Source organism: Chrysemys picta, chromosome 3, assembly GCF_011386835.1.
Source record: "Chrysemys picta bellii isolate R12L10 chromosome 3, ASM1138683v2, whole genome shotgun sequence".
In the NCBI taxonomy this organism is placed as follows: Eukaryota; Metazoa; Chordata; order Testudines; family Emydidae; genus Chrysemys; species Chrysemys picta.
The window spans coordinates 149,122,716-149,147,620 of NC_088793.1; the positions used below are offsets into that span (position 1 = coordinate 149,122,716).

Sequence of the window (24,905 nt, forward strand, 5' to 3'; positions counted from 1 at the left end):
GTTTGGGAATCCAGTTAAATATAAATATTTAGTAGTAGTGTGTTTCATGGGGTTTACTATATGTATATAAAGTCTTAAACTGAGCTGGGATTGAGAGGTGGGCTGATAAGGCTACTATAGGTGAATGTTTCTCATTATACTCCAGTTAACTGTAGCCACATTTCAACTTGTGTGTTCATTCCTAGGAAGTTGGTTAGTTCAGTGGATAAAACTGTATATACTACACTTTGCATAAATACTTCCTTTTGTAAGAACCTCGCATTTCCTCAGGTCTGAGCTTTAAGAAGAATGTTTTGGTGTGAGTTCAGCTGTGTCTCTCCCCCCACTCCCCCAGGTGTAGTTTTTCCCTTAGGTCTGCAGTATCAGTATTTGAGACAGAAAATTAGAAATTTGACCTACTTATGTAATATGCTAGCTCCCATCAGGAGAATATTAAGGAAGACATAAACCTTTCACATTTTATTAGCATTTAGTGTAACCATTGAAGAAAGATCAAAACAATAAATCTGTCAAGACAAGGAAAAAGTGTTTTTAAAAAGAAAAGTTTTTACCTTGTGCACTTGTCAGCTTGGATTCTGGAGCAGCCCTCTGACAAAGTCACATTATGACACCAAATAGTATTTTTTCTCCCTTTGCCAGAATTGATGGTCTGGTTGTAAAAGTATTTATATTCTAAAGTGTGTCGAAAGGACAAGGATTATGATAGAAAAGAAAGAGATGTCTAAGAATGACTAGCTGGGGTGAGGTCTTAAAGGTTCTGAAGAGCCAGACGTGTGAGAATGGTGTAGAAAAGATGTTGGGCTCTGGCCTGCTGAATAGTTTTTTATGTATCTTAATTTGTCTTTTATTGGTTAGAATTCATGTCCAGATTAATGGCTGACATTATTGCAGTAAAGCTTTTTCAACTCAGGTTGGCATCCTTACCCCATTTATACTCATGCCTGTGTCATGAAAGTACAGTATTAAATAGCATAAAAGGATTTTATTACTCTTCTGCTATATGACTCTAAGAAGACTGAATATGTAAATCATAACAGCTGGATTTTAAAGCATTTTCAGACAATTTAGAGATTTTCTGGAAAGGTCAGTGGAACTCCTTGAGTGCACTCTGCTAATTCTTAATTGTGCTTGAAAAAGAGAGTGCGGTAGAAACAGATCTGTTGCAATAACGATACAATCAATCCGCAGAGTTTATCCATAAAGCTGATGGGTCTGTAAGTGCCTTACTCCACTTCTCATGAGAGGTTCATGGAAACCAAGGATTTTCATGTGCACGTCACTTGTAATTTTGTCTTGGCGCTAACATATCAGAACTTTATTTTGTATGTCAGGTGGCACTTTTATGATCCAGAGTTTCAGTTTTAGGAGCGTGCTGTATGCTTCGCCTTGTTTGGGGCTCAATCCTACGAGGTGCTGAGCACTCTAGCACTGATCTTTACATTTAGGCATGTGCTTAAGTGTTTTGCTAGATCAGTGCCAAAGTGCTCAGCCCCTTGCAGGATTGAGCCCATGTTGCCTGAGATGACAACCTGTTGGGAGCTGCTAGCACAGACGGTATGGAGATGCCAGTCAAATGAATGTCTCCTTGGCTTTGGCTGAAACTTCCTTTTTATGATCACTTTTTATCATCCCTTACGTGTCTAGTAAGGACAAAAAGCTCTGGTCTACCATTAATTAGATATTCTATTGCTCTGCAGTGGTAAAGTGTCTGAGCTAACAATATAAAAAAGGTTAGTGACGGATTTTTTTTTTATAAAAACAACTTTGAGAGGTTTTTGTTGTTGTTCCAATTGACCTTTTGAGGTGCTCTTTAAGGTGCTCTTTACTGTTTGATTGTTGGAGGGCACTGTGTTAGCAATCCAACCTTCCTAGAGCCTTCTCACCAGAAGGAATAGGATGCTAGAACAGCCCCAGAGCTGCATTATAAATCTCCCAGCCCCGGCAATTATAGTGCCCATTAGAGACACTTTTTTACCCTGCTCAGTTCTTGGCTGTACTAATAGAACAGCGCATCAAGCAAGGCTGTAAATAAAAGTTATTACCTAATAGGTGGGCGCTGAAGTGGAACGGACGGGAGCTCAGGCATGGAAGCCTTATTACTGCTCATCAGCAATTATAAACAGGATAAAGTGTCTGGGACTTGCACTGAGGCAGTGAGGGCTAATAGAGGCTGGAAGATGACACTGTACCATGATCGAATGATGTATGTTGATGGGTTTTTACTGCCTCATCTTGCTGCCTATTTCTGAGATGAGTGGTATTATCTGTTCCATACTCCCATATCTATCTGAATAGACAGATCAGTTTCCTCTCCTGCCAGAAGGTGGTCTGATGATTGCTGCACATATACTTTTGAATTAGTTTCGGAAGCTGGTATCTAAGAGCATTTTGAAAACCCTTTTATGATTATTGTAGATTAACATCCTAATTGTAAGTACTGTAATAGGCATGTAAACAGTTTTAAGGGCTATTGCTGCAATTTTAGGATGTCGTTTCAGCATCACTAGAAGCATATTCTTGCTTAATTTTGACCTACAAGTAAACTGATTTCAGAACTGCTACCTACATTTTGTGGCTGACCATTTCATCTGAATCCTCTTCTAGACTAAATGATGCACTGTCTGGACCTGATCCCTAACCAGTGTAGTTGAAGTCCCAAAGAGAAGAGTTGTAGCTTAACCTATATTGTACTAGTAGGGAAAATGATTCCCAACAATGGTGCTAATGTGCAAACAGCAGCTGCCATTGCGTGAGAGCTTGTGTACACAAACATTTCGTTCATGGTAAGCTGGGGTGTAAATCTGCCCCTCACATGCCTGCCATGTGCTAAGTGGCCATGTGGTAACTGTTGCCACACGCTAAAAGTTCCCTGGTGCTCTTTGATCTACTCCCATTTCAAAGTGGGAAAGATCAAAATGCACTAGGGAACTTTTAGTGAATGGCAGGCTACTGAGGGGTACATTTACACCCCAGCTCACTGCAAACTAAGTGTTCGTGTAGACAAGCCCTGAGTTATGGAAACAAAACTGTGGCTTTTACTGGAAAGCTTTTAAAGAGCATGTAAACACCTGATACTTAACAATATCCAGAAAAAAAGTCTTTTTTCTGATCTTCGATCATTCACCTCCATTGAAATCTCATAGATCTTTATGCCTGGTGATCTCTTCAGAAAAGCCACAGAGGAAATATAATGCTGTTGAAATTGGCCTTCAGACTACTAGAGGATCCTAAAAAGATGGTTGCCAGCAGCCTGATACTTCAGGTACTAATCGCTCACACTGTTTGTTCCTGGGCTATGAAAAACAACATTTAGAAATGAAAACGCGTGGTAGCAAGTCAGAATATTCTGGCATTCCTCTCTTCCCTACCCAGAAATGCACACACTGGAGGTGTTTCTAGAACACACACAGATGATCTCCACTCCAGAAACAGCTCCTCTTTCTTATCAAGCCATCAGAGCTACCCATTAAGGATGCTAGAGAGAGAGATAAATTGATTAGCATGCAGTGGTCTCAGCACACCAGAAGCCTAACCATTGTCAAGTTTTTTGTAAGCGGGGGGGAGGGATAGCTCAGTGGTTTGAGCATTGGCCTGCTAAACCCAGGGTTGTGATTTCAATCCTTGAGGGGGCCACTTGGGGATCTGAGGCAAAATCAGTACTTGGTTCTGCTAGTGAAGGCAGGGGGCTGGACTCGATGACCTTTCAAGGTCCCTTCCAATTGTAGGAGATGGGATATCTCCATTAATTTCTAGCATTATGGCAAAGAGGAGTTGCGATGAGAGATTTGATTGATGATAATGAGGTGGCTTTGTGGCTGTTTGTGGGGAGCACCTCATAAGTGTGAGGGGCATAATAGGAGAAAGCATAAAGATGCTTGTTTGAAAATTTAACAAGTGGTGATGGAGGCTGGAAGTCAACTGGAGGTGGGAGTTGACATTTTGACACTGATTGAGAGAGAAGTAGGGAGATAGGCCATGAAGGGCCTTGTGAGTGAAGACAAGCAGCTTATGTTTGATGACATGGAGACGAGGGATCTGGTGGAGGGATGCAAAGAGAGGGGTGACGTGGTCAACGCGCTAGGCTAGGACACTGATACTCAGACTGAGGGTCGTGAGCTGCAAGTGGCTCTTCAATGTGTCTTCTGGAGCTCACTGCAGCACAGGATGTTAAACACTGTGATTTAATCATTAACCAATCTAAGTTATTAACCAGTCAGGATGCTTTTACTATGTTGTTAAGCAGTTGTAGTTGATAAAATAATAATACTTTCAGTCATTCTGCTATGAGAATTATATATAGAAACTAAATATTTCCTATTATACTGTTTAAATTTGAATATACAGTATTATAGTAAATGAAACAATGAATTCACTCTACTGTGGCTCTTTTGGATACTGTTGATTGCTAATTTGACTCCTGAACCATTGAGTCTGAGTATCACCGGACTAAGGGAATGGCCTTTGCAGCAGCAATCTAAATGGACGTGAGCCAGGCAACATGGCTTTTGTCAAGGCCAGAGAAAAGGATTGTTCAGTGATTGAGACATGTTGCTGTTTTTCCCCCTTCTAGATCATTTATTAAAGGTAAGACTAACGCATACGGCACCTCACTAAACATCGTTCCTCAACTCTACATTGCGCTTTTTATGGTCCTTTAGGCCTTCTTCAATCCATGTGACAGGGTCCTATCCCAGTCACTTGAATGAAGTTTGTAAGATTTTGAGACTATCAAATTTTTCACTTATGATCCAGATACTATGACATCATCTTTGTGTGAAACTATATTGTGATTAAAAAATCATTCCTCAGATCCATTGAAAAAGAAGAGTGGACACTACCCAATAAACTTAAATGTTATGGTTAAAATTGGAGAATTTAAACTTACAGCACTTTGCCATGGGGGATTTCATATTGAGATTAATTGTCTGAACAGTCAGTGCCTCCGTGGGTTCAGTTAACTAGCCTTCAACTACAGCTGTGTAATTATTTTTAAAGAATACACATATATACTGGTATAAAAGCTTATTTGGCCTTATGCTCCCCACAGTTCTGAATTCTCTGTTTCATTACCAGTATCCACCCACAGACTTTCAGAAAGCTATTCCCAAATAGTAGAACTTCAGCTCAGAATTTTAAATAAACCACATCTCCATTTATTCAAGGGACAGGGGAATTAGAGTTACATGTCATGCATTTCCCACCTATACCCCTTTCCCAAAACTTATTAAAAGTATATATTAGTACAAGATACGGGTAGCTGAGGGCTTGCTTTTACTTCAGATTGGGCTAATTTGTCTTGGCTGCCTTAGCAGGGCAAAATAAAGAATGTAGCAAAAAATCCTTGAGTTGTTACCGTGAACACAGCCAATATCCGATTGAAAAAATCCGTCAGGGACTTTGCTACTGTCGGCCTGAAGGGGCTGAGTTGATTTCACCACAGAGTGCTGCAGTTAAGCAGCAGCTTGATTATCTGTGCAGATCTGAAATAACTCTCTTACCAGTGGGCTTAAAAAAATATAGAGAAATATAGCTCTTTATCATTTTCAATGAGATATTTTAGTGTGCTAGAGTTTATTTTTTACCAGTTCAATATTAAGTAACTGTCTTGGAACCATTAGAAAAGGTAACACTTCTCTCTCGCTTCTTCTAGTACTGTGTTTAAATTTAAAGTGTATACAACATAGAAGGTAATTGCTGTACTTCTAACATGGGGACAGTGTCCCAAAGGTTTTATCTGACTCTTGGTTAAAGCCTCAGAATCTAAGTTTAATAATTCCAGACAGCAGCAGAGGCCTCCAAGTAACGGCTTTTTACTATTTTCCATTTAGGAATTAATTTTCAGTGACACCCTTTAAAATATACAGATATAATCTTGGAATCTTCTGTAAATCTGTTTAATGGAAATACAAGGTTTAATAATTCCTTGAATGGAAGGGATTGGAAGTAGCAGACATTGTGTTGCGCCTTAGTGATAGAGATCGCTCTAACTACATGCTTCATATGCGGGGTATTCTCTTCACGTAATTTGATGACAGAAATTGGAGAAGTGTACAGTTCTCAAGGTTTACTCAGCTGCTCTCTGTATGCTCTACGCTCTGACCTAAAAATTGTCCCATTTTCTAATAAGATGCACAAAAAAGGATCTACAATGTAAACCTCCCCCTTGATCCCCAATCCTACTCCCACAAACTAGCATATCAAATGTAATCTGAAGGGAGCAACTAAAGACTGAATTTAGGGCTTGTTTACACTGGCACTTTACAGCGCTGCAACTTTCTCGCTCAGGAGGGTGAAAAAACACCCCCCTGAATGCAGCAAGTTTCAGCACTGTAAAGCACAAGTGTAGACAGTGCACCAGCGCTGGGAGCTATGCCCCTTGTGGAGGTGGGTTTTTTGGAGTGCTGGGAGAGCTCTCTCCCAGCGCCCTGCTGCGACTACACAAGCCCTAAGGCGCTGCAACACTTAAGGCTTGGCTACACTCAGGACTTCACAGTGCTGCCACGGCAGCACTGTGAAGCGCGAGTGTAGTCGCACCGCCAGCGCTGCGAGAGAGCTCTCTTGCAGCACTGTTTGTACTCCACCTCTCTGAGGGTACATCTACACTACAGCGGGGAGTCGGTTTAAGATACGCAAATTCAGCTACGTGAATAGCGTAGCTGAATTCGACGTATTACAGCCGACTTACCCCGTTGTGAGGACGGCGGCAAAATCGACTTCTGCCGCTTTTTGTCGGCGGCGCTTACTACCACCTCCGCTGGTGGAGTTAAAGCGCCGATTCGGGGATCGATTGTCGCGTCCCAACGGGACGCGATAAATCGATCCCCGAGAGGTCGATTTCTACCCGCCGATTCAGGCGGGTAGTATAGACCAGACCTGAGGGGAGTAGCTTGCAGCGCTGCGAGCGAGCGTGCAGCACTGCAGGCACTGATTACACTGGCGCTTTACAGCGCTGTACTCGCTGCGCTTAGGGGGGTGTTTTTTCACACCCCTGAGCGCAGCAAGTTGCAGCGCTGTACAGCGCCAGTGTAGCCAAAGCCTTACTAAAGAACCAGGAGTGAATCAAGTCAAAACAAGATCCATATGTGTATTCCCTGAACTTCAGTTTCCTTGTTCTACTTCTCTTCTAGCACAGAACTGGGCACTTCATCATAAATCAGTGTTGATGCTTCCCAAATCTCTCTTCAAAATGGAGTATAAATTTTTCAGCAAAAAGCTTGATTTTTGTTTTACTGCAGATATCTGTAAGTGTAAGCTATCTACACACCACCGTGTCTTTTCCTAAGGATAGTGCCCCAAAACAGCAAAGTGATCCAGAGAGAATGTGATTTTTAAGATAATGCTGATTGGAAATGAAAGTAGTTGGAAAACAAATCAGCAATTTAATTTCAGAATGCGTTTAGTAGAATATTTATCAAAATAGAAGAGTATATACATTTTATTCTTGACATTAATGACACAGCAACTCATGGAGTGCGTGTCTCTCATTGCAAGATTACTATAATTAGGAACATGTCATCTGTTCTATAGATATTCATAAACCCTATTTTGAAGAGACAAAGCAGAAAGTGTTTTGCTCTGTAGCAATCAGGAAAGTTTTCAGGGCTCCTCCTTTGCTGCATCTGTGGTTTAGCCTTGGAAATCCTTTGTTATCTAGTAGGGGTGGGGTGAGGAAGCAACACACAATACGGGAACAAGTAGCATCTACTCAGAACCTTTGTCTGAAAAATCAGCTCCTTGAATACCGTCCACCTTCTGATTGATATGGACATGGATGGGTTACACACAGAACTCAGTATTTTGAAGCAGGAAGGAGTTGCCTGTTTATATCCACCCCGCTTAACTCCACTCGCTGTCCCATGGGCCGCACCAACCGTCCTGCAAACTGCTCAGCTTTGCTCCGCTCCGCTCCACATCCCACAAACTGCTCCACTCTGCCAGCCGCTTAGCAATGTAACCCTTCTACCCATCTGAGTTGGCAGCAACAAGGGTCGGGTTCAGTAACTAGGGTTCCGTTTCAATAACGCAATGCAAAACCAGGCGCCTCTAAGAGGCAATACTTCACCTCTCGCAAGCACGGAGTCTGAGTGTAGCAAAATCCTTTTAATAAAGGAGGGAAACAATGCGGCATTGTGTTGGGGAAACACCACAAACAGGATTACTAACACAAACGATGAGCAAAAGACCCACCCTCAAGTAAGTTTGGCAGTATCCTTTTCCCCTCAGGGTCTTAAGTCCAACAACCCAAAAGATCACCCTGAAGTTCCAAAAGTCCAACACCCCAAAAGTCTTTGTCCCTGGTCAGTGCAGCCCCAGAGTTCAAAAGTTAATCTGCAGAGTTCACCCCCCCCCCCGCCTGGGTGGAAAGGGGGGGGGGGGAGGAAGAAAGGGGCATGCGGGGTGTTAAGGGGCACCTTACGTGGTCCGAGGCTGACTGCCCCGCCTCTCTGTGGGGTTCTGCTGCAGCCTTCACCCGCAGCCGCTCCACTCCACCAGACGTCCCGTGAGCCGCTCCAGCCATCCCACGAACTGCTCCACTCTGCCTCGCTCCACCCCGCTTCACTCCACTCGCTGTCCCGTGGGCCGCCCCAACTGTCACACAAACTGCTCCGCTCTGCCAGCCGCTTAGCAATATATTTTCAGGCTCCCCCATTAGTTAACACAGCACTCAGTGATCTCAGCTCTTAGTAATGTTAGCTCTTTAGTGATTTCAGCTTGTGCAGAATGATAATGTTACAGCTTGCTTACCAATTCTTTCCAGTTAGTACAACATGTGAGTACTTCAGTAAATATGGGATTTTTCCCAGTGACTTCAAGGGAAACAGTTAAGCCACTGCTGACTCTCTTCAAAGTTCCCACGTTATATGTACAGTGTTAGTCAGTTATTTGTGTACTACACAAGCTGAATACCATTGAGTCCTATTTCTATATAGAATTGTTGACTGGAAGGGATGTTGAGAGGTCTTCTAGTCCAGTCCTCTGCCCTCAAGGCAGGACTAAGTATTATCTAGACCGGGATGGGCAAACTTTGTGGCCCGAGGGCTACATCTGGGTATGGAAATTGTATGGTGGGCCATGAATGCTCATGAAATTGGAGGTTGGGGTGCTGGAGGGGGTGAGGGCTCCGGCTGTGGGTGCGGGCTCTGGTGTGGGGTTGAGGATGAGGGGTTGGGGATGCAGCAGGCTTTCCAGGGTGCAGAGGGGTTTGGAGGATGGTAGAGGGATCAGGGCTGGGGCAGGAGTTTGGGGCGCAGGAGGGGGTCAAGGGTGGAGGCTCCGAACGGCACTTACCTGAAGCAGCGGCATGTCCTCCCTCCGGCTCCTACGCAGAGGTGTGTCCATGCGGCTCTGTGCGCTGCCCCATCTGCTGGTGCCGCCCCTGCCAGCTCCCAGTGGCTGTGGTTCCCAGCCAATGGAAGCTGCAGGGGCGGTGCCTGGAGCGGGGGCAGTGTATGGAGCCCCCTGGCTACCCCTATGAATAGGAGCCAGAGGGGGGACATGCCGCTGCTTCCGGGAGCCACGGCACATGCAGAGCTGGGAAAGCCCCCAACCCCACTCCCTGGTGGGAACTTGAGGGACGGATTAAAAGATCTGCAGGGCTGTAGTTTGCCCACCCCCCAATCTAGACCATCCCTGGCAGGTGTTTGTCTAACCTGCTCTTTAAAACCTCCAATGATGGAGATTCCACAACCTCCATAGACAGTTTATTCCAGTGCTTAACTATCCTGAAAGGAAGTTTTTTTTTTCTAATGTCCAACCTAAACTGTCCTTGCTGCAGTTTAAGACCATTGCTTCTTGTCCTATTCTCAGAGATTAACAACCATATGCATATGTAAACATACTTAGGTCTTCCAGGGATTGGTTTTCTTCAAATACTACAGATGGATGGGATGCACGCGATATACATGATTATATCCAATTGCTTTTCAGAACTCTCCATCATTCTCCTTGTATGACCTTATATCCTCCCCTCTCCTTACTTGGTCACTTTTCTTGAGTCTCTGCTCTGACCTCTCTACTTTTGTTTACGCTTGTCCTGTCCTACCTATTTTGAACACTTTCCATGACACAGGTCATTCCCATTCCTTAAACCTCACTAGCACCCCTCTTTTTAGCTGAACTTTCTATAAACTGTTTTGTGACCTAGTGCGTTGTGGAATTTTTACTTTTTAGAAGGGTTTCAATGTTTTTGAGTGCGAAAGTACTAATTTTTATGAATGGAAAAGAAAACCTCCTCCAGGTTATTTTATCATTTTTTTTCATTGGCATTTATAAAACATATTTGGGAAGCTAATAGTTCAGGTTTACTGTGAAGGAAGTTGTCTGCTAGTCTTCCAAAAGCTGAGATGTCACTCTCTGCTTTGCTGATAAGATGAATGTAAGGATCATATGGCATTCAATTTCCCAGCTGTAACAACTTCCTTTAACCTCCCTGGATTACCATGGAATTTCTACACTGGATAAATTGCCCAGAATGATCAAGGGTCAACAGAAACCCAGCATGGTACCTGCCAATCACTAGTTGTTACTATAGGAGCATGGGTTTGCAGCTGGCAGCTGTTTTTAGACAAGCACCTCAGCTGCTCGCACCTGTAACAGACAATAGACAGCTGGTGCTAGACTGAATGTTTGAGAAGGCTCTCCATCTTCCTCCACATTCATAAACTGAGCAGCTATTTTGGGCTCTAGAGGTTTGCAGTCTCCTTTCTGTCAGGTGATTTGGGAAGTGAGCCAGAGTAATTCAGACTATTCTTGCTTATAAACAAGGTCAAGCTTTTCTTCAGCTAGCAACATTCCGGTGGCCATTGCCTTATAACACATTTAATCTAACCGAAATACCTCTATTAATCCATCAAAGGAACTCTGTAATGCAGGTTCCTGACTACATTTGAATATGCACATTAACTGAATTAACTGGATGTGTAAGAAATTAACAGTCCCAGATAAAGACAGGCATGACACCAATGGAAGTACATGGTGGATTGGGGGAGAATGCCTTCTACCACCAAACAAACTGTAGTGTAGGAGCACTCTGTAAGATGTCATAATTGTTCAGCGACAGTAGGAAGCAAACCAATTTGACAAGATTTATTAACATTTAAAGGAATACCATGAAGTTAAAAAAAATCCACAAAGTTTTACTAATCATACCTTAGATTAATATTTCAAGAGTTTTAAATATCTAGTTTATTTTTCACTTGTGTTTACTACTTTCATTTCATTCATCTTGGATAGTGGAGTTAGATTGGTCTGTTTCATTTCATTAGAGTGATGGTAGCAACCTAATTAAATTACATTCTACTACAATATGCTTCCTTTGTCACTCAGGGGATGAGGATGGGGCAAGCAAACTGCTGAAAGTTAAGAGGGAGGAAGGAAGGAATCTGCAGTTTACACTTCCCTCCCCCTCCCCACCTTTGGGTTTGTCTTTTTTCCATTTCTCCTCTACAAATTGTCATCCTTCTATGATTACCTTGAGAAGCTTACAATCTAAACTTAAAAGGTAATGTCCTTATCTTCCTATTTGCCTACAAAGCACAATATTAGAATTGGAAATGGTGCAGAGAAGGGCAACAAAAATGATTCGGGGTTTTGAACAGCTTCCATATGAAGAGAGATTAAAAAGACTGTGGCTGTTTGTTTGGTAAAGAGATGACTAACTGGGGATATGATGGAGGTCTATAAAATCATTAATAGTGTGGAAAAAGTGAATAAGGAAGTGTTATTTACCTCTTCACATAACACAAGAACCAGGGGTCACCCAATACAATTAATAGGCAGCATGTTTAAAACAAAGAGAAGTACTACTTCACATAGTCAACCTGTGGAACTCATTCCCCGGGGGATGTTGTGAAGGCCAAAAGTATTAATGACTTCAAAAAAGAATTGGATACATTCATGGCGGATAGGTCCATTAATGGCTATTAGCATGTAACCCCATACTCCAGGTATTCCTAAACTTCCAACTGTCAAAAGCATCTGGCACTGGCCACTGTCAAAGACCCAATACTAGACTATATGGACTATTCATCTGACCAATTATGGCCATTCTTATACTATGAGAACGTCCTGTCCCAATCACTGTATAAGGTGTGAAGGGAGAGATTCCCTCCTGTAAAGTTTGAGAGGTGTAGCTTTTACAGAATAGGTAGTGAATGAAAGGGCTCTGATAAATTTTTCGCTGTGCTACAGTTAGCCATTTACACATAAAGTGCAGCCTTCTGTAGTTTCACTCTTTCTGAGCTTAGTGAGAAAAGTCCTTTTCAAAATGTACTGTGCATACACTGCACCGTGTGATTTTCATCAGGTAATACCTTGGTCAAATCAAACCAATTTTCGCAATTAAACTCAAAGTCTCTACTACTTGTCAATGAAAACTATTTCCCTTTTGAAATTTAGAGTTTTTTACATCACCATTTTTTATAACGGAGGAAATTTTCCCCCTTACTCTAAACAGATTAATTTTGAGCAAACTTAGTTAATCAAAGCCACTCACATTCATAAAGAGCGAAGCCTAGAAATTTCAGCCCAGAAGATGAGTTTCACAAAGCTTATAAGCAATAACAATTGGGGTTGTTTGAAATGAAAACTTGAGTAAGTTTAAAAATAGCAGTTCCTGTCACTCCAGCTATAATAAATAAGGTTTCATTTTCAGGTCAGTTTTGACCCAGTTCCCTCAAGAACGTCTACATTTAAAAAGAACTTTTCTGCCTGAAATTTTGCATATGTAATCTCCTGACAGATTTTTTTAGGGGGGTGAGGGAGTGGGTAGGAGAGGGTCAGAATTTCAAGTGGATTGGTCCAGCTGTTTGAATGGTGTGTCAAAAGTCGAGTATTTTACTTTTGGAAGGTCTTCTAACAATTATTTCATTGTGTATCTCAAACAGCTTGGTATAAGAATTCCAAACTTGTTACATTCATTAGGACTCAGAACAAATGCAGGTTGAACTGTTTTGTAGTTAATGTGAAAGTTATTTGTTGTTTCTGGGTGCTATCCCAAATCTCCAGAATGATAATTTTCAGGAGGAGTTCTCTATTTTATTCACCCCACAGAAGCAGAAGAGGATGTGTAACAGAGCTTTTAAGTTCTGCAGGGATTCCTGGAGAGTCTGAAAACACTAAGTTGTACAGGGACTCTCTATATACGTTTTATTGCATCAAGTTTTTTTTAAATCTTTCCCTCCAAAAAACCCTAATCAAGTTCTCAAAGTTCTAGAGCAAAAAGGTTATAAACAGATATTGATGTGACTAATAATGCTAGAACACTGTAGTAACATCAGAAAACAAATACTTAACAGGATGGGAAATTGGACTGTTGTATTAATGTAGATGGAATATATGGGCCAAAAGTGTCAAAGATGTTAACACACCCGTCACTGTCCAACATTAAACAGTGCTAAATAAGGTTTGGGGTTTGGTATACAGAGACCTCAGCCTACTTAGTACCATGACAACCACACCATTAAAAATTTACTTTAACCATTTATTAAAGATACAGAAAACAAGGAAAAACAATTAAAGCATTTGAAATGTAAAGTATTAAATCAGGCTTTCATTTTAACAGGATCCCTTGTTCCCTTTTCCGTTAGCTGGAGAGAGGTGTTTTTTTTTTTTAAAGAAAAGGCAGCGCTCCCCCTTGTCTGACAATCTCTTAGATGGTATGAAAGATTGTAATAACTGTCCTTTTGGGGAAAAGAGAAGTTAGGTGAGATAGGCTTGGAGCTGTCACAGCTGCTGCTGTTAAAGTTTGATCACACACACGCACACAATGCAGCTTTCGTCTCTGGTGTTGACTGTCACTTGCAGACTCTGCTGGAAAAACAAGATACAGCACATGGTCTTACCAGTCACTCCAAGAACTGACAAACTTATACCAGCATTGGGCTGTTTAGCACATAGCTTTTTAGCTGCCTCTCTGGTCACAGGCTCACAGCAGTGTTGCAAAATACACAGTCTTGGCAGCCTAAACCTGACTTTTATTAAACAGGAGTTAAAAAATGAGAGGAACAGGAAAGAGAAGAAATACGGTAGGGAAGGAAAGACACACACAAAGGGGATAGGTGTGTGTTTGTCAATCACAAGACAGATGGTATTCAGGATTTAGCCAGAGCCACTGGAGGTGGTGATGTCATCTTGGGCAGACTCTAGTCAGGACACCTCTTAGGATGAGGATGACAAAAGCATTGCTGTGCCATAGTGAATCCCGGGGTCCCAGGAAGAGGTAGGCTGGCAGCCATGATGGTAAAACTTGCTCCTCTCCCCTTCTTTTCAGTCAGCAGTTATCCCCCTTTGTTTCATCTCCACTAATGTCCCACAAAAAGTATTTTCTTTTTAAGAATCCCAAAAGGGACTGATGGGTGCAACATTATTTTGTCCATCAATTAAGTCTAATTTTGGTTCACTGTCTTCCAGTCCCGTGCTTTTCTCATTTACCAGGCATAATCTTAACACTCCTGGAGTTATATCAGGAGGCCTTTTTGTTTGTACTAATTCAGTCTTTGTCTCCCTTTTCCAACTTTTCTCATCAACATTTATGATTATAGGTTATTGTGACACTTTATGAACTTTCACTCACTTTTCACAGTTGAGCTCACAAATAGGGTAAATTTGTAGGCCCAGTTATCACAGCAGGACTTCTCATTAAATGTTAGTAAGGAAATGTGTTGTGGCTATGGGTTTATGAGCTACAGCCTAGAAAGACTGAAAGAAGTTGCATAAAATAGGAGTTGTCAGGCTAATTTTATGTTATGGTAGGACTTTTGGATGGGCAATTTAATATGGAAGGTGTTCAGATACCACAGATAAAACCTACATCTCTATCTAGAGTGCTAGGGCAAAATACCAGAGAACAATTATGATTAAGGAATCTGTGAAGACCCCAAAACAAGAACCAAAGATAGCTAGTTTGGTAAAATCTTGGAAAAAAACCTTAGACTAGGCGATTGTTAAACACTAAATTCGTTTGACATGGTGTGTGATGTAGTAGTTCTGCGTCGGATTACTTTTAAAAAGGCCCATCAGTCACATGCAAATAAGCTGTTGGCGAGGGGGACAGAAGTGTAATAAAAGGTCGTTACTCATTTGTTTCTAACTTTCTGTATCTCTACAGCCATTGTTCAATTTGTTGTTTGTGTCTAACAGAAAATGCCCCCTTTTTTGGGGAGGGAGGGTGTCAGAATTCTATGTTTGTGACAACCGTCTGTTTTGCAAATATCTGAAGGGTCACCTTTCAGCCTTTCTACTTTGCGTAGGCAGTGAAGGCAACCTAATATAAATGTTATGTAGATATGGTAAATTCAATCCAAATGAAGAGGAGTGCCCCATATTGGTTAAGTGACCTCTCCATCTAGAATTGTCATTTTGACTTGCCCTACCATAATAGAAGCAGCCCTGATGGATTCTCAAAGGAATTCCATCTGCGTCTCAACCAGGATGATGTGGATCCTGTAGGGAGAAAAATAGGAGAGGACCCACAGGACTCTGACGTGAACACCTGAACTCTATGGGGAAAACCCCAGAAAATATGTCCTATAGAAATCCAGGGAAATAAAAAGTAAATTGGTTCCTTACTGAAATGGACAATACCAAAGAGTTGAACACCAGGATATCTGACCCGCTTTCAAAATGCATATTTTGGTTGTGTGGGGGCAACATCATCCACAATGTAATTACCAGTGTTTCAAAATAATTCATTGTTGTCATAATACATATCAAAGGGGAGTAGGGGTTGGGGGAATTGTTGGGGGAAATGGCTACAAATTTTGTTATGTTCCAATCTCCTTGAACTGTTGAACTTCCATTGCTGCAGCAAACAAGCAAATACTATTTCAAACAGATGTGTTAACTTTAACTTCACTTGAAATATACGATACAGTTTATTTAAAGAAAAAAATTCTGGCAAATGCAATAGTAAAAATCAGGTAATTAGGCTGTTTCCTCTTAGACATTCCTATTGTGTAGTTCAGCATATCAGGAGAATGATAATCCCTCGCCTTAAAACAGACTAGCTAAAAAAACTGCCTATATTTCTCAAAGTCTCTGTTGTGTTTTTTACCTGTGACTATGTGGGGCTCTTTGTGGACAGAGGTTTTAACAGCTTATGCTCCTTTTTAAATGGTCTGAGGAGAGATGGCCGTGATGTGTGAGGGTTCTTTAATTATTGCTCTTACTGATGTTTGCACAGGCTGTTGGAATCATAAATGTCAATCTGTCAGAATGGGATGGGTTCAGAACAAACCTGATTGAGTGCCTCAAAAGCGGCCATGAAGCTAGAGATTAAACAGATTCATTTCTTTCTTGAAAGCAAGCAGCAAGGGAAGGGATTTCCTTTCTTTCCTACTTCTTTTCCTTCTCTTCCCCCATCCTCTACATTTTCCAAGCACTCATCTCTCTGCTGGCCTCACAGTCCCCCGGCAATGTCAAGAAAGAGCCACAGTGATTGTTAGTGAAGCCATGTGTGTGCAGGCTGCAAACTCTGCTGTGGTAGGAGAGTGACTGGAAGACTGGGATTCAGTTCTGACAGTCTGGGCACGATTTATTTGGAAATTACGAGCAGGAGAACATGAGTAATGAAGACAAGAACTGTGACAGTCAGGAACAACTGTGAGTTTCTGTCAGAGACAAAACAGAATTTTTAAGAACATTGCTCTATTTGTTCTACTCAACTCTCCAATTTAAAACTTGCTCTACTAAATTACCAATCTTCTCTCACTTTCAAATGAGTTTGACAGAGAAGCTACAATTAGAAAAATCTGCATCCTTAGAAGAGGTAGATTAGAAAAATCCAAATTTCCCATCTCTAAATGTGGAGTTGCAGTTAGTGAAAATGGAGGACAGAGTGATGTTACTCTGTAGATGGCTCAATTATTTAATTTTTCCTTCCTTCACGAGAATAAGGCTTTGTATTCTTACACCTGCAATTAAGAAAATGAAAGCTCTCTTCTCCCTTTCTCCACCAGGCTGTGTTAGAAGTAGAAACAAAGTGACCTCCAAAATGAACATGAAAACTTACTCTTTTTTTTAAACCACCCTTGTCTGTTGGTCACATGCCACCTTGTTTTGTAAGAACATATCAGCACCTGAAAGCAGGTTATATCCATAAAGTGGGGATTGTGCTTCCCTGCATTGCATTTTGTCATGAGGGCTAGTTAGTTTTTGTACAGTATTTGAGCATGTAATACTAAATATAATTTCTAAGTAATGAGATAACTGAGCAACGGGCTACTGTCCTTTAAAATTAGGCTAAGCAACCTCTCTGTATGCTAACAAAATAGTGTTTAAACCAAGCAAGCCAGTAAGATACAGGCATCTAAAAGGCTATATTTCTAAATCTTCTCTCATTTCTATTTGAGCCATCTTATCTATATATTTGATTAGTCATTTATTAATCAACAGGAAATGTGTAATTTAATATTTGGATGTAGTTAATTATACAGTTGCAAGCCTGACCCTGGGCAGCTGTTTATCTAATTTAGAGGGAGCGTATCCACAGGTTTGGCTATATTAACTAAATTAGACACTGCTTGGCACGTGGATTTGAATTTCTCATGAAGACTTCATAATAATCCAGTAGGCCACTGTTTGTTCCATTAACTTAATTTAAAATGCAAAATTGACTGTTGAGAAGAACCAGAATGGCTTATTTTTTTCAGCGCAAAGATATGTGTGAAGTTAACCGTTTGGGAACGGCAGTGTCGAATGTTGCTCTGAGTGATGAGTAGGTGGCAGGTGGTATGGTTCCTGTTACCCCCAACTGCTTAGCAGTGAAGAGGTGTACTGTCGTAGACTTCATTATTTGGGCTACTGTTCTGTGGAAAGGAGTACTCCTAGCACGTCAGGTGTATGTTACCCTCAGAATCCAGTATGCCCAGCCTAATGTTGTTAGGTATAGTGAAGGCAGTGGAACTGATGCACTGGAGTCTGGCTTAGTCAGGATTCTTGAAGCCTGTTCAAAGAACCTTTGTCATGGAACTTCTTCTGTATTGCAGCATAGAGGTGGTTTGAGGTAAAATGGTTCCAGTGGATCCATAACTACAAAGATCCATCTACTCCTGAGGGTATTCTGTGTCAAAAAAAAATTAAAAATTCTGCACACAATATTTTAAAATTCTGCAAAATTCTGCAGATTTTATTTGTCAAATACATGTGGAGGCTTCAGCATGGCACTGGGGAGCACAGGCCACTGGCTGCACAGAGATGGGAGATCACTGTGCAGCTCCCACCCATCCCCCGTCAGGGTGGTCCAGATGCAGGGGGAGTGGGGCTCATCGGGGGGGGGGGGGGATTTCTGAGTGTGGGGCGGTGAGGCTCGGTGGGAGTCTGCATATGAGGGGGTCTACATGCATGGGGATTGGGCAGATGGGGAATGAGCTCCCTGTACAGGGATCCCTCCTCCTGCAGCTGAGGAGCGATGGGTGCAAGAAGCGGGGGAGGGGAGGGTGTGGCGGGGGGAGTTTGCAGAGCTTCCGGCAGCTGTGGGAGAAATCTGGGGGTGGGTCTGACCTGGTCTTGGATGCCATGCAGGGGAAGAGGAAGTCTCGTCCTCCTCAGCCCAGCTGAACCTGGCACAGGGTGGGCGCCACCAGCTGGGTCTTCCCCAGTCCCAACCCCCGCCCCACAATGATTTACCTCTCTGCCAGCTGCCCTGGGCACCCAAAACATACTGCTGGGAAGGGTCTCATGACTGCTCTTGTGGCTTCCCTTTGCTTCCCCCTCAGTCATTTTTCTGCAGAAAAACAACAAAATCTGCGGGGAATATAAATTCTGCGCATGCACAATGGTGCAGAATTCCCCCACGAGTAATCATCCGTTTCTCCCTCTTCCCTGCTAGATTCTGTCATGTTACTACAGTCCTATATTTATTTATTTATAACTTAAGCACCAGCCATCTGTACAAAACGGATTTAAAAGACTGATACAGAAAAACAGATGCATTTAGAAATCCAGAAGGAATCGCTTTAGGTAAACTTATTTAAATGTAATAAGTTGTTTCATTTGTGGGCCTCACAGAAGTGAATCTTTTGGTGGGATATGAATGAGCTGTAGGTCCCCTGTATACTGGTATAAGAGGCAGGCACCTATGGATACTACACACAGCTGCATTTGAGGGCAAGAAAGTAGAGTAGTTTAAATTGTAGGTGGTGGACAAGATGGGAAGTCATTGGTGCAAGTTAGAAGTGGGGTGAGATGGTCTAATTAGATGAGATAACATTGGCTAATGCATTTTGGACAGATCGGCGCGGAAGAGGTTCAATATGGATATCAAGTAAACCAAAGAGGAGGTTACTAGTAATCAATATGGAAAATAACAAGGGTGTGAATAACTGTTTACGCTGCTGTGCTAATCCTGTGCAGTGGCTTTGCTACTTGTGTAATGATTTGCTTCCTCACCCCCTTTACAGAGTGTTCTGGCAAAGCACTGGCCATTGAATTTGGTCCTAAAAATATTCTTGCTGATGAGAACTTTATTTTAAAAATTGGTTCAGCTCACACAAATTAAACACATTTTCCATCATCATAGTGAACCCGCAATGGCATTTTAAAATAAAGCTGTTTACAAAGCCAGGGTCCTGCCAGGAAGGCATGTTTATTCTGTATTGCTGAATGTATGTTTTTACAATTGGTGTCGCTACAGTAACATGGATTTTTCTCAGACCCCATCCTACACTAGGATATTGACCCATTTCGATGCTGGCTTTCAGCAGTGGATCTCCTTGAAATAGTACTGCAGACAGTTTGATTTGTAGTGTAGATGGGACAAACCCACTTTCAGGAAATGATTAAGACTTGGTTCTGCTGCAGCAGCACTGTTGAGTTAGGGTTTCCCCCCCTCCCCCCGTTATTGCAGGCCTGTAATGTTACAGCAGAGCTGTTCTTCAAAATATTGTCCACTTAATGTACCTTTTTGGAAACAAAAGCCTTTTGTTCCTATGCAGGGAAAGGTTAACTTCTGAGAAAGTGGATGTTGAATCAAGGGGGAATGTGGTTGCAGAAATGAAATGGAAGAAGATTTGATTTTTGTTTTATATATTATTTTGTTTCTAGGCCGGGGGGGGGGGTTACCTCCAAATCTGACTATATTGGGAGACCGTGGTGTCTGGGAACGCCTGTTCTCTCTGAATCCTGGACTCCCAACAGTTTCTCTTGCACTATCTCACCTGAAAAAAATGCTTACCTAACCTTTTTAGCCTGAAGGAAGTTGGTATTGTGAAGAGCATCCCACACGGAGATGGCAGGTTTGAAGGTGGGAGCCATTCATCTTGGACTTTTCTATAGTGCCAATCGCTGTGATATGACAAAATGTCACGTGCAGACAATTAATTAGCTTCTTATTCTTACGATAGATACACTAACAATTGCAGCATCTGCTGATTTACATCCTCTAAGAGTAGCGCATTTTATTTTCTTTCCCCCACACAATTTCTTAGAAGAGGAAATGTATATAAGTAAGGTTATTAATGGAAGTAGTGTCGTGCCTATTTAAAGAAAAAATCCAGGAGTGCTTTGAATCTATAGCATCCATGGGTTTAATTTATCTTGGTGATGTGTAATCATTTACATTTAGATTGTTATTCTTGTAGAGAAAGGGAGGCACAGTATGATGCTTTTGTATTCCGCCTTCAGTTTTCAGAGCTATAGCTAGCACACTGTGCCTTAAAGCCTCTGTTCTATCCAGCCAGGAAATAGGCTGAACTCACTTTCAGTTGTCTTTCATCAGAAGCCTTGTTCTGTTGGTTTGTGTATAGGGGGAATAAAGTCATGTAGAAGAAACTAAATGAGATGAAAAATGAAGCTTGCAATTTTTTAGGATGGTGTGCGCACTACATGTGACTGTGCACAACTAAGCCGTGGCCGGGGAGGAGTTATCTAGTTCATTTCATATTCAGTATTGTGTGCCAGGAGGGGTCCTTTTAGGGAACAAAGATAATTGCTCCCTTAGTTGGTGCCTGTTTTGACTGTTGAAGAATGTATATATGCAATAGAGCAGGAAGGAACATACTGCTTGCAAGTGACCTCAGATGAAAGTAATAGTTAATCTTTCTAGAACAGGACCTCAAAAAGGAGATTCTAACATTTTCCTCCAAATGTTTGTTCTGAATATTACAGATTCACAGTCAGAGAGCGAGGCTTCTCCTGTGAAACGGCCACGGCTACTGGAGGACAGTAATGACCGGCCTGAGGAAACCAGTCGATCCAAACAGAAGAGCAGACGCAGGTGCTTCCAGTGCCAAACAAAACTGGAGCTAGTACAGCAGGAACTGGGATCATGTCGCTGTGGTAAGTACTGGTTGTCATTACTGTTAAAATTAAGCTTTCTAACAGAATGACATTAGGTACCGTTGCATGGATGGGAAAATGTAGCAGTCATATTCAGACCTTTTAAAGATAAATTTGAGAGAGAGGATCTAGCTTTCGCTGGTGGCAAAAGTTACAGTTAATGCTGTCAGATAAATTTCCACTAATGCTCTGTCATTATGTAGAGCCTTCTACCAAAGGATCTCAAACCATTTAACACGCATAAATGAATGTAGCTTCATAACTCCCTGTGAGGTGGATGAATGTTATGCCCACTTTATAGCTGAAGAAGCTTGAAGCACAGAGAAGGTCAGTTGACTTGCTGAAGATCACACAAAAGTCTGCTGCAGAACCTGGAGCAGAAACACAGGTCTTCCTCTGTCCTGTATGTAAATTACAAGACAGTCCTTTCTCCCTGTATAAGAATCCTATCTTTAGATGGGTCTGTAACGTTCCAAAAAACCACCCCTTTCCTTTGCGCTGAACGTTTCTATGCTTGATGTCAACCCAAAGGAGACTTTTCCATAAGTTGAGGAAATTGTTCAGCTATTTGAAATTTTTTTTTTGTGGGGGAGGGGAGAGATGCTATTGCCTATGCTGACCACCAACTTGTCTCATTCAGACTGCTCTAAAACTATTGGACTTTGGAACTTGTATTATTACATGTAAAAGGGTTCTTTTGCAAAAGTGATGAATGTGGTAGACACCATGGCCTCATCTACACTGGGGGAGGGAGGGAATCGATCTAAGATACGCAACTTCAGCTACGAGAATAGCGTAGCTGAAGTCGACGTATCTTAGACTGAATTAAGATTACTTACTTCGCGTCCTCGTGGCGCGGGATCGACGGCCGCGGCTCCCCCATCGACTTTGCTTCCGCCTCTCGCCGAGCCGGAGTTCAGCAGTCGACGGGGGAGCGATCGGGGAGCGATTTCTCGCGTCTACACTACATGTGATAAATGGATCCCTGATAGATCAATCGCTACCCGCCGATTTGGCAGGTAGTGTAGACATACCCCATGGGAGAAATTAATGTCTCATCCATACAAATACAACTGTATTTGTTGTAATCAATTTGCAATACACTCAGTAGACTTGGTTACAACAAACACATGGTACTTTTATTTGAATAGTAATTTTTTTCACGACACAACCATGTATCAACCGAGTTTGTGCTTCCTGCATACCACACTGCCTAATCCTGTTGATATTCATACATTTGGTGAAGTCTGTCTACTTTTTTCATGACGCCTCAATACAGTAATTGAGTGCTCAGAGGACTTGCAAACACGACACCTGTGGCATGTGGACCAATGCACTCTGGGATGTCCTACTACATAGAACTGAGAGGAAGTATTGTGCAAACTGGTTATGCAGGCATAGTTAGGGGGTTCTATCTTCAATATGAAATGTCTCCTGAAAATAAGTGCTACAAAGACACCCATGTACGGCCTAGAACTCTGGTAAGGATGAAACATGTTTAACTCCCTGGTATTGGATATTAACCATAGATGTGTACAGAAACTATGTGGAGAATCAGACAAACCACTAACTGCTTATACAATCAAAAGTTGTGGTGTAGAGGCTTTAATGGAAGCTGGTTGAAAACTCAGTTCTGGACATGCACAGTAAGGCATCTGGTGAGATTTTCAGCAAACTACTGCAGCTCTGCTCTCTGTGACATAGCTTGGTACATTTTCTCTTCCCAACATGATGGATGCAGAAGCTACAGCTCTTAGGCTGCGTTTGTCAGAATTTGAATGAGGGAGTTCGTAAATGCCTGCCTGAAATACACACAGAAAAATCCTCCCTAACATCAAGGTTAAGAGAACTTTGCAAGTATAAAAATAAGTGGATTGTGTAATTTTAGTATCAGCAATTTTTGCTGTATTCTGCAAATTCTAAACTTCCATTTAAAAATAAGTTCTCATATGAAGATAAAGCCATCACATTGGCAATCAATATACTGTTGCCCTATCATTGCTAGTTTAGTAGAAACAGGACTGGCTCCAGCTTTTTTGCTGCCCCAAGCGGCGAAGCGGGAAAAAAAAAAAAAGATAAAGCCGCCATCGGTGGCAGCTCTACCACACCGCTTCATTCTTCAGCAGCAATTCGGCGGCGGGTGCTTCGCGCTGAGAGGGACGTGCCACCCCTTTCCATTGGCCGCCCCAAGCACCTGCTTCCTTCGCTGGTGCCTAGAGCCGGCCCTGAGTAGAAAAGTATTTCCATCCAAACAGTAGCAACTGCAAATGTGAAAATGCACACCTCCCCCACTATGTATGTCTCAGTGGTAAAGATTTTATTGTCTAAGCCAGTGGTTCTTAACCAGTGGCAGTGTACCTCTGGGAGTATGCTGAGGTCTTCCAGGGGGTACATCAACTCACCTAGATCTTTGCCTAGTTTTGCTACAGGCTACATAAAAAGCACTAGCAAAGTCAGTACAAACTAAAATTTCATACGGACAGTGACTTGTTTATATTGCTCTATACTATACACTGAAATGTAAGTGCAATATTTATATTCCAGTTGATTTATTTTATAATCATATGGTAAAAATGAGAAAGTAAGCAACTTTTCAGTAATAGTGTGCTATGACACTTGTATTTTGATGTCTGATTTTGTAAGCAAGTAGTTTTTAAGTGAGGTGAAACTTGGGGGTACGCAAGCCCCATCAGACTGCTGAAAGGGGTACAGAGGTACAGAAGTCTGGACAGATTGAGAGCCATGGTCTAAGGGTCTTTGCACTGTCTGGTTAAACAAAAGTGTCAATTAGATGCCAAAATAATCACAAAAAATTGCAACATAAGCGACAATGAAGTTAAAAATTGTATTTTTTTAAAAAAAAGCTCCTTCCCTTAGTTGTTAGTAGCTTCATGTTATTAAAATTGAAAAGTATTTAAATTAAAGGCCTGGTCTACGTACAGATTTTGTACCAGTATAACTATTTCAGATAGGGATGTAGTTTTTTACTGAAACCGTTACATTGGCACAACCCTGAGTGTAGACACAATTATACCCGTTTTATAGTGCTTTATGCATAGCTTATTCACTGTTCTGTATGGGAACAGCTATACTGGTATAATTACATCCACACTAGGGGGATCCTTTCAGGTTCTCATGAAGTAGCACCATAATACTTAGGGCCCTACCAAATTCACGGCCATGAAATCTGGTCTCCCCCCGTGAAATCTGGTCTTGTGTGCTTTTACCCTATATTATACAGATTTCATGGGGGAGACCAGTGTTCCTCAAGTTGGAGGTCCTGACCCAAAAGGGAGTTGAAGGGGAGTCTCAAAGTTATTTTAAGGGGATCACAGTATTGCCACCCTTATTTCTGCACTGCCTTCAGAACTGGGTAACCGGAGAGCGGCGTCTGTTAACCAGGCACCCAGCTCTGAAGGCAGCGCCCCGCCAGGAGCAGTGCAGAAGTAAGGGTGGTAATACCATATCATGCCACCCTTACTTCTGCACTGTTGCTGGCAGCGGCGCTGCCTTCAGAGCTGGGCTTCCAGCCAGCCGCCACCGCTCTCCAGCTGCCCAGCTTTGAAGGCAGCACTGCCGCCAGCAGCAGCGCAGAAGGGTAGCAGTACAGCAACCTCACCTACAATAACCTT

General features: G+C 42.1%; 1 protein-coding gene and 1 long non-coding RNA gene across 6 annotated transcripts in view; one reads left to right on the top strand and one right to left on the bottom strand.

Moving 5' to 3' along the window:
* ZFAND3 (zinc finger AN1-type containing 3) overlaps positions 1–24,905 on the top strand; it is a 281,458-nt gene that overhangs the window by 197,055 nt on the left and 59,498 nt on the right. For all 5 annotated transcript variants that reach the window (XM_008174739.4, XM_008174734.4, XM_008174736.4 and 2 more), the window contains one exon: positions 21,103–21,273. In XM_008174739.4, coding sequence (XP_008172961.1) covers positions 21,103–21,273 — 171 coding nt within the window. The remainder of the gene's footprint in view (positions 1–21,102; positions 21,274–24,905) is intronic.
* The window catches only part of LOC135982670 (uncharacterized), a 70,866-nt gene continuing 57,149 nt past the window's right edge, over positions 11,189–24,905 (bottom strand). The window contains exon 3 of the long non-coding RNA XR_010600185.1: positions 11,189–13,806. This is a non-coding gene — a long non-coding RNA (uncharacterized LOC135982670). The remainder of the gene's footprint in view (positions 13,807–24,905) is intronic.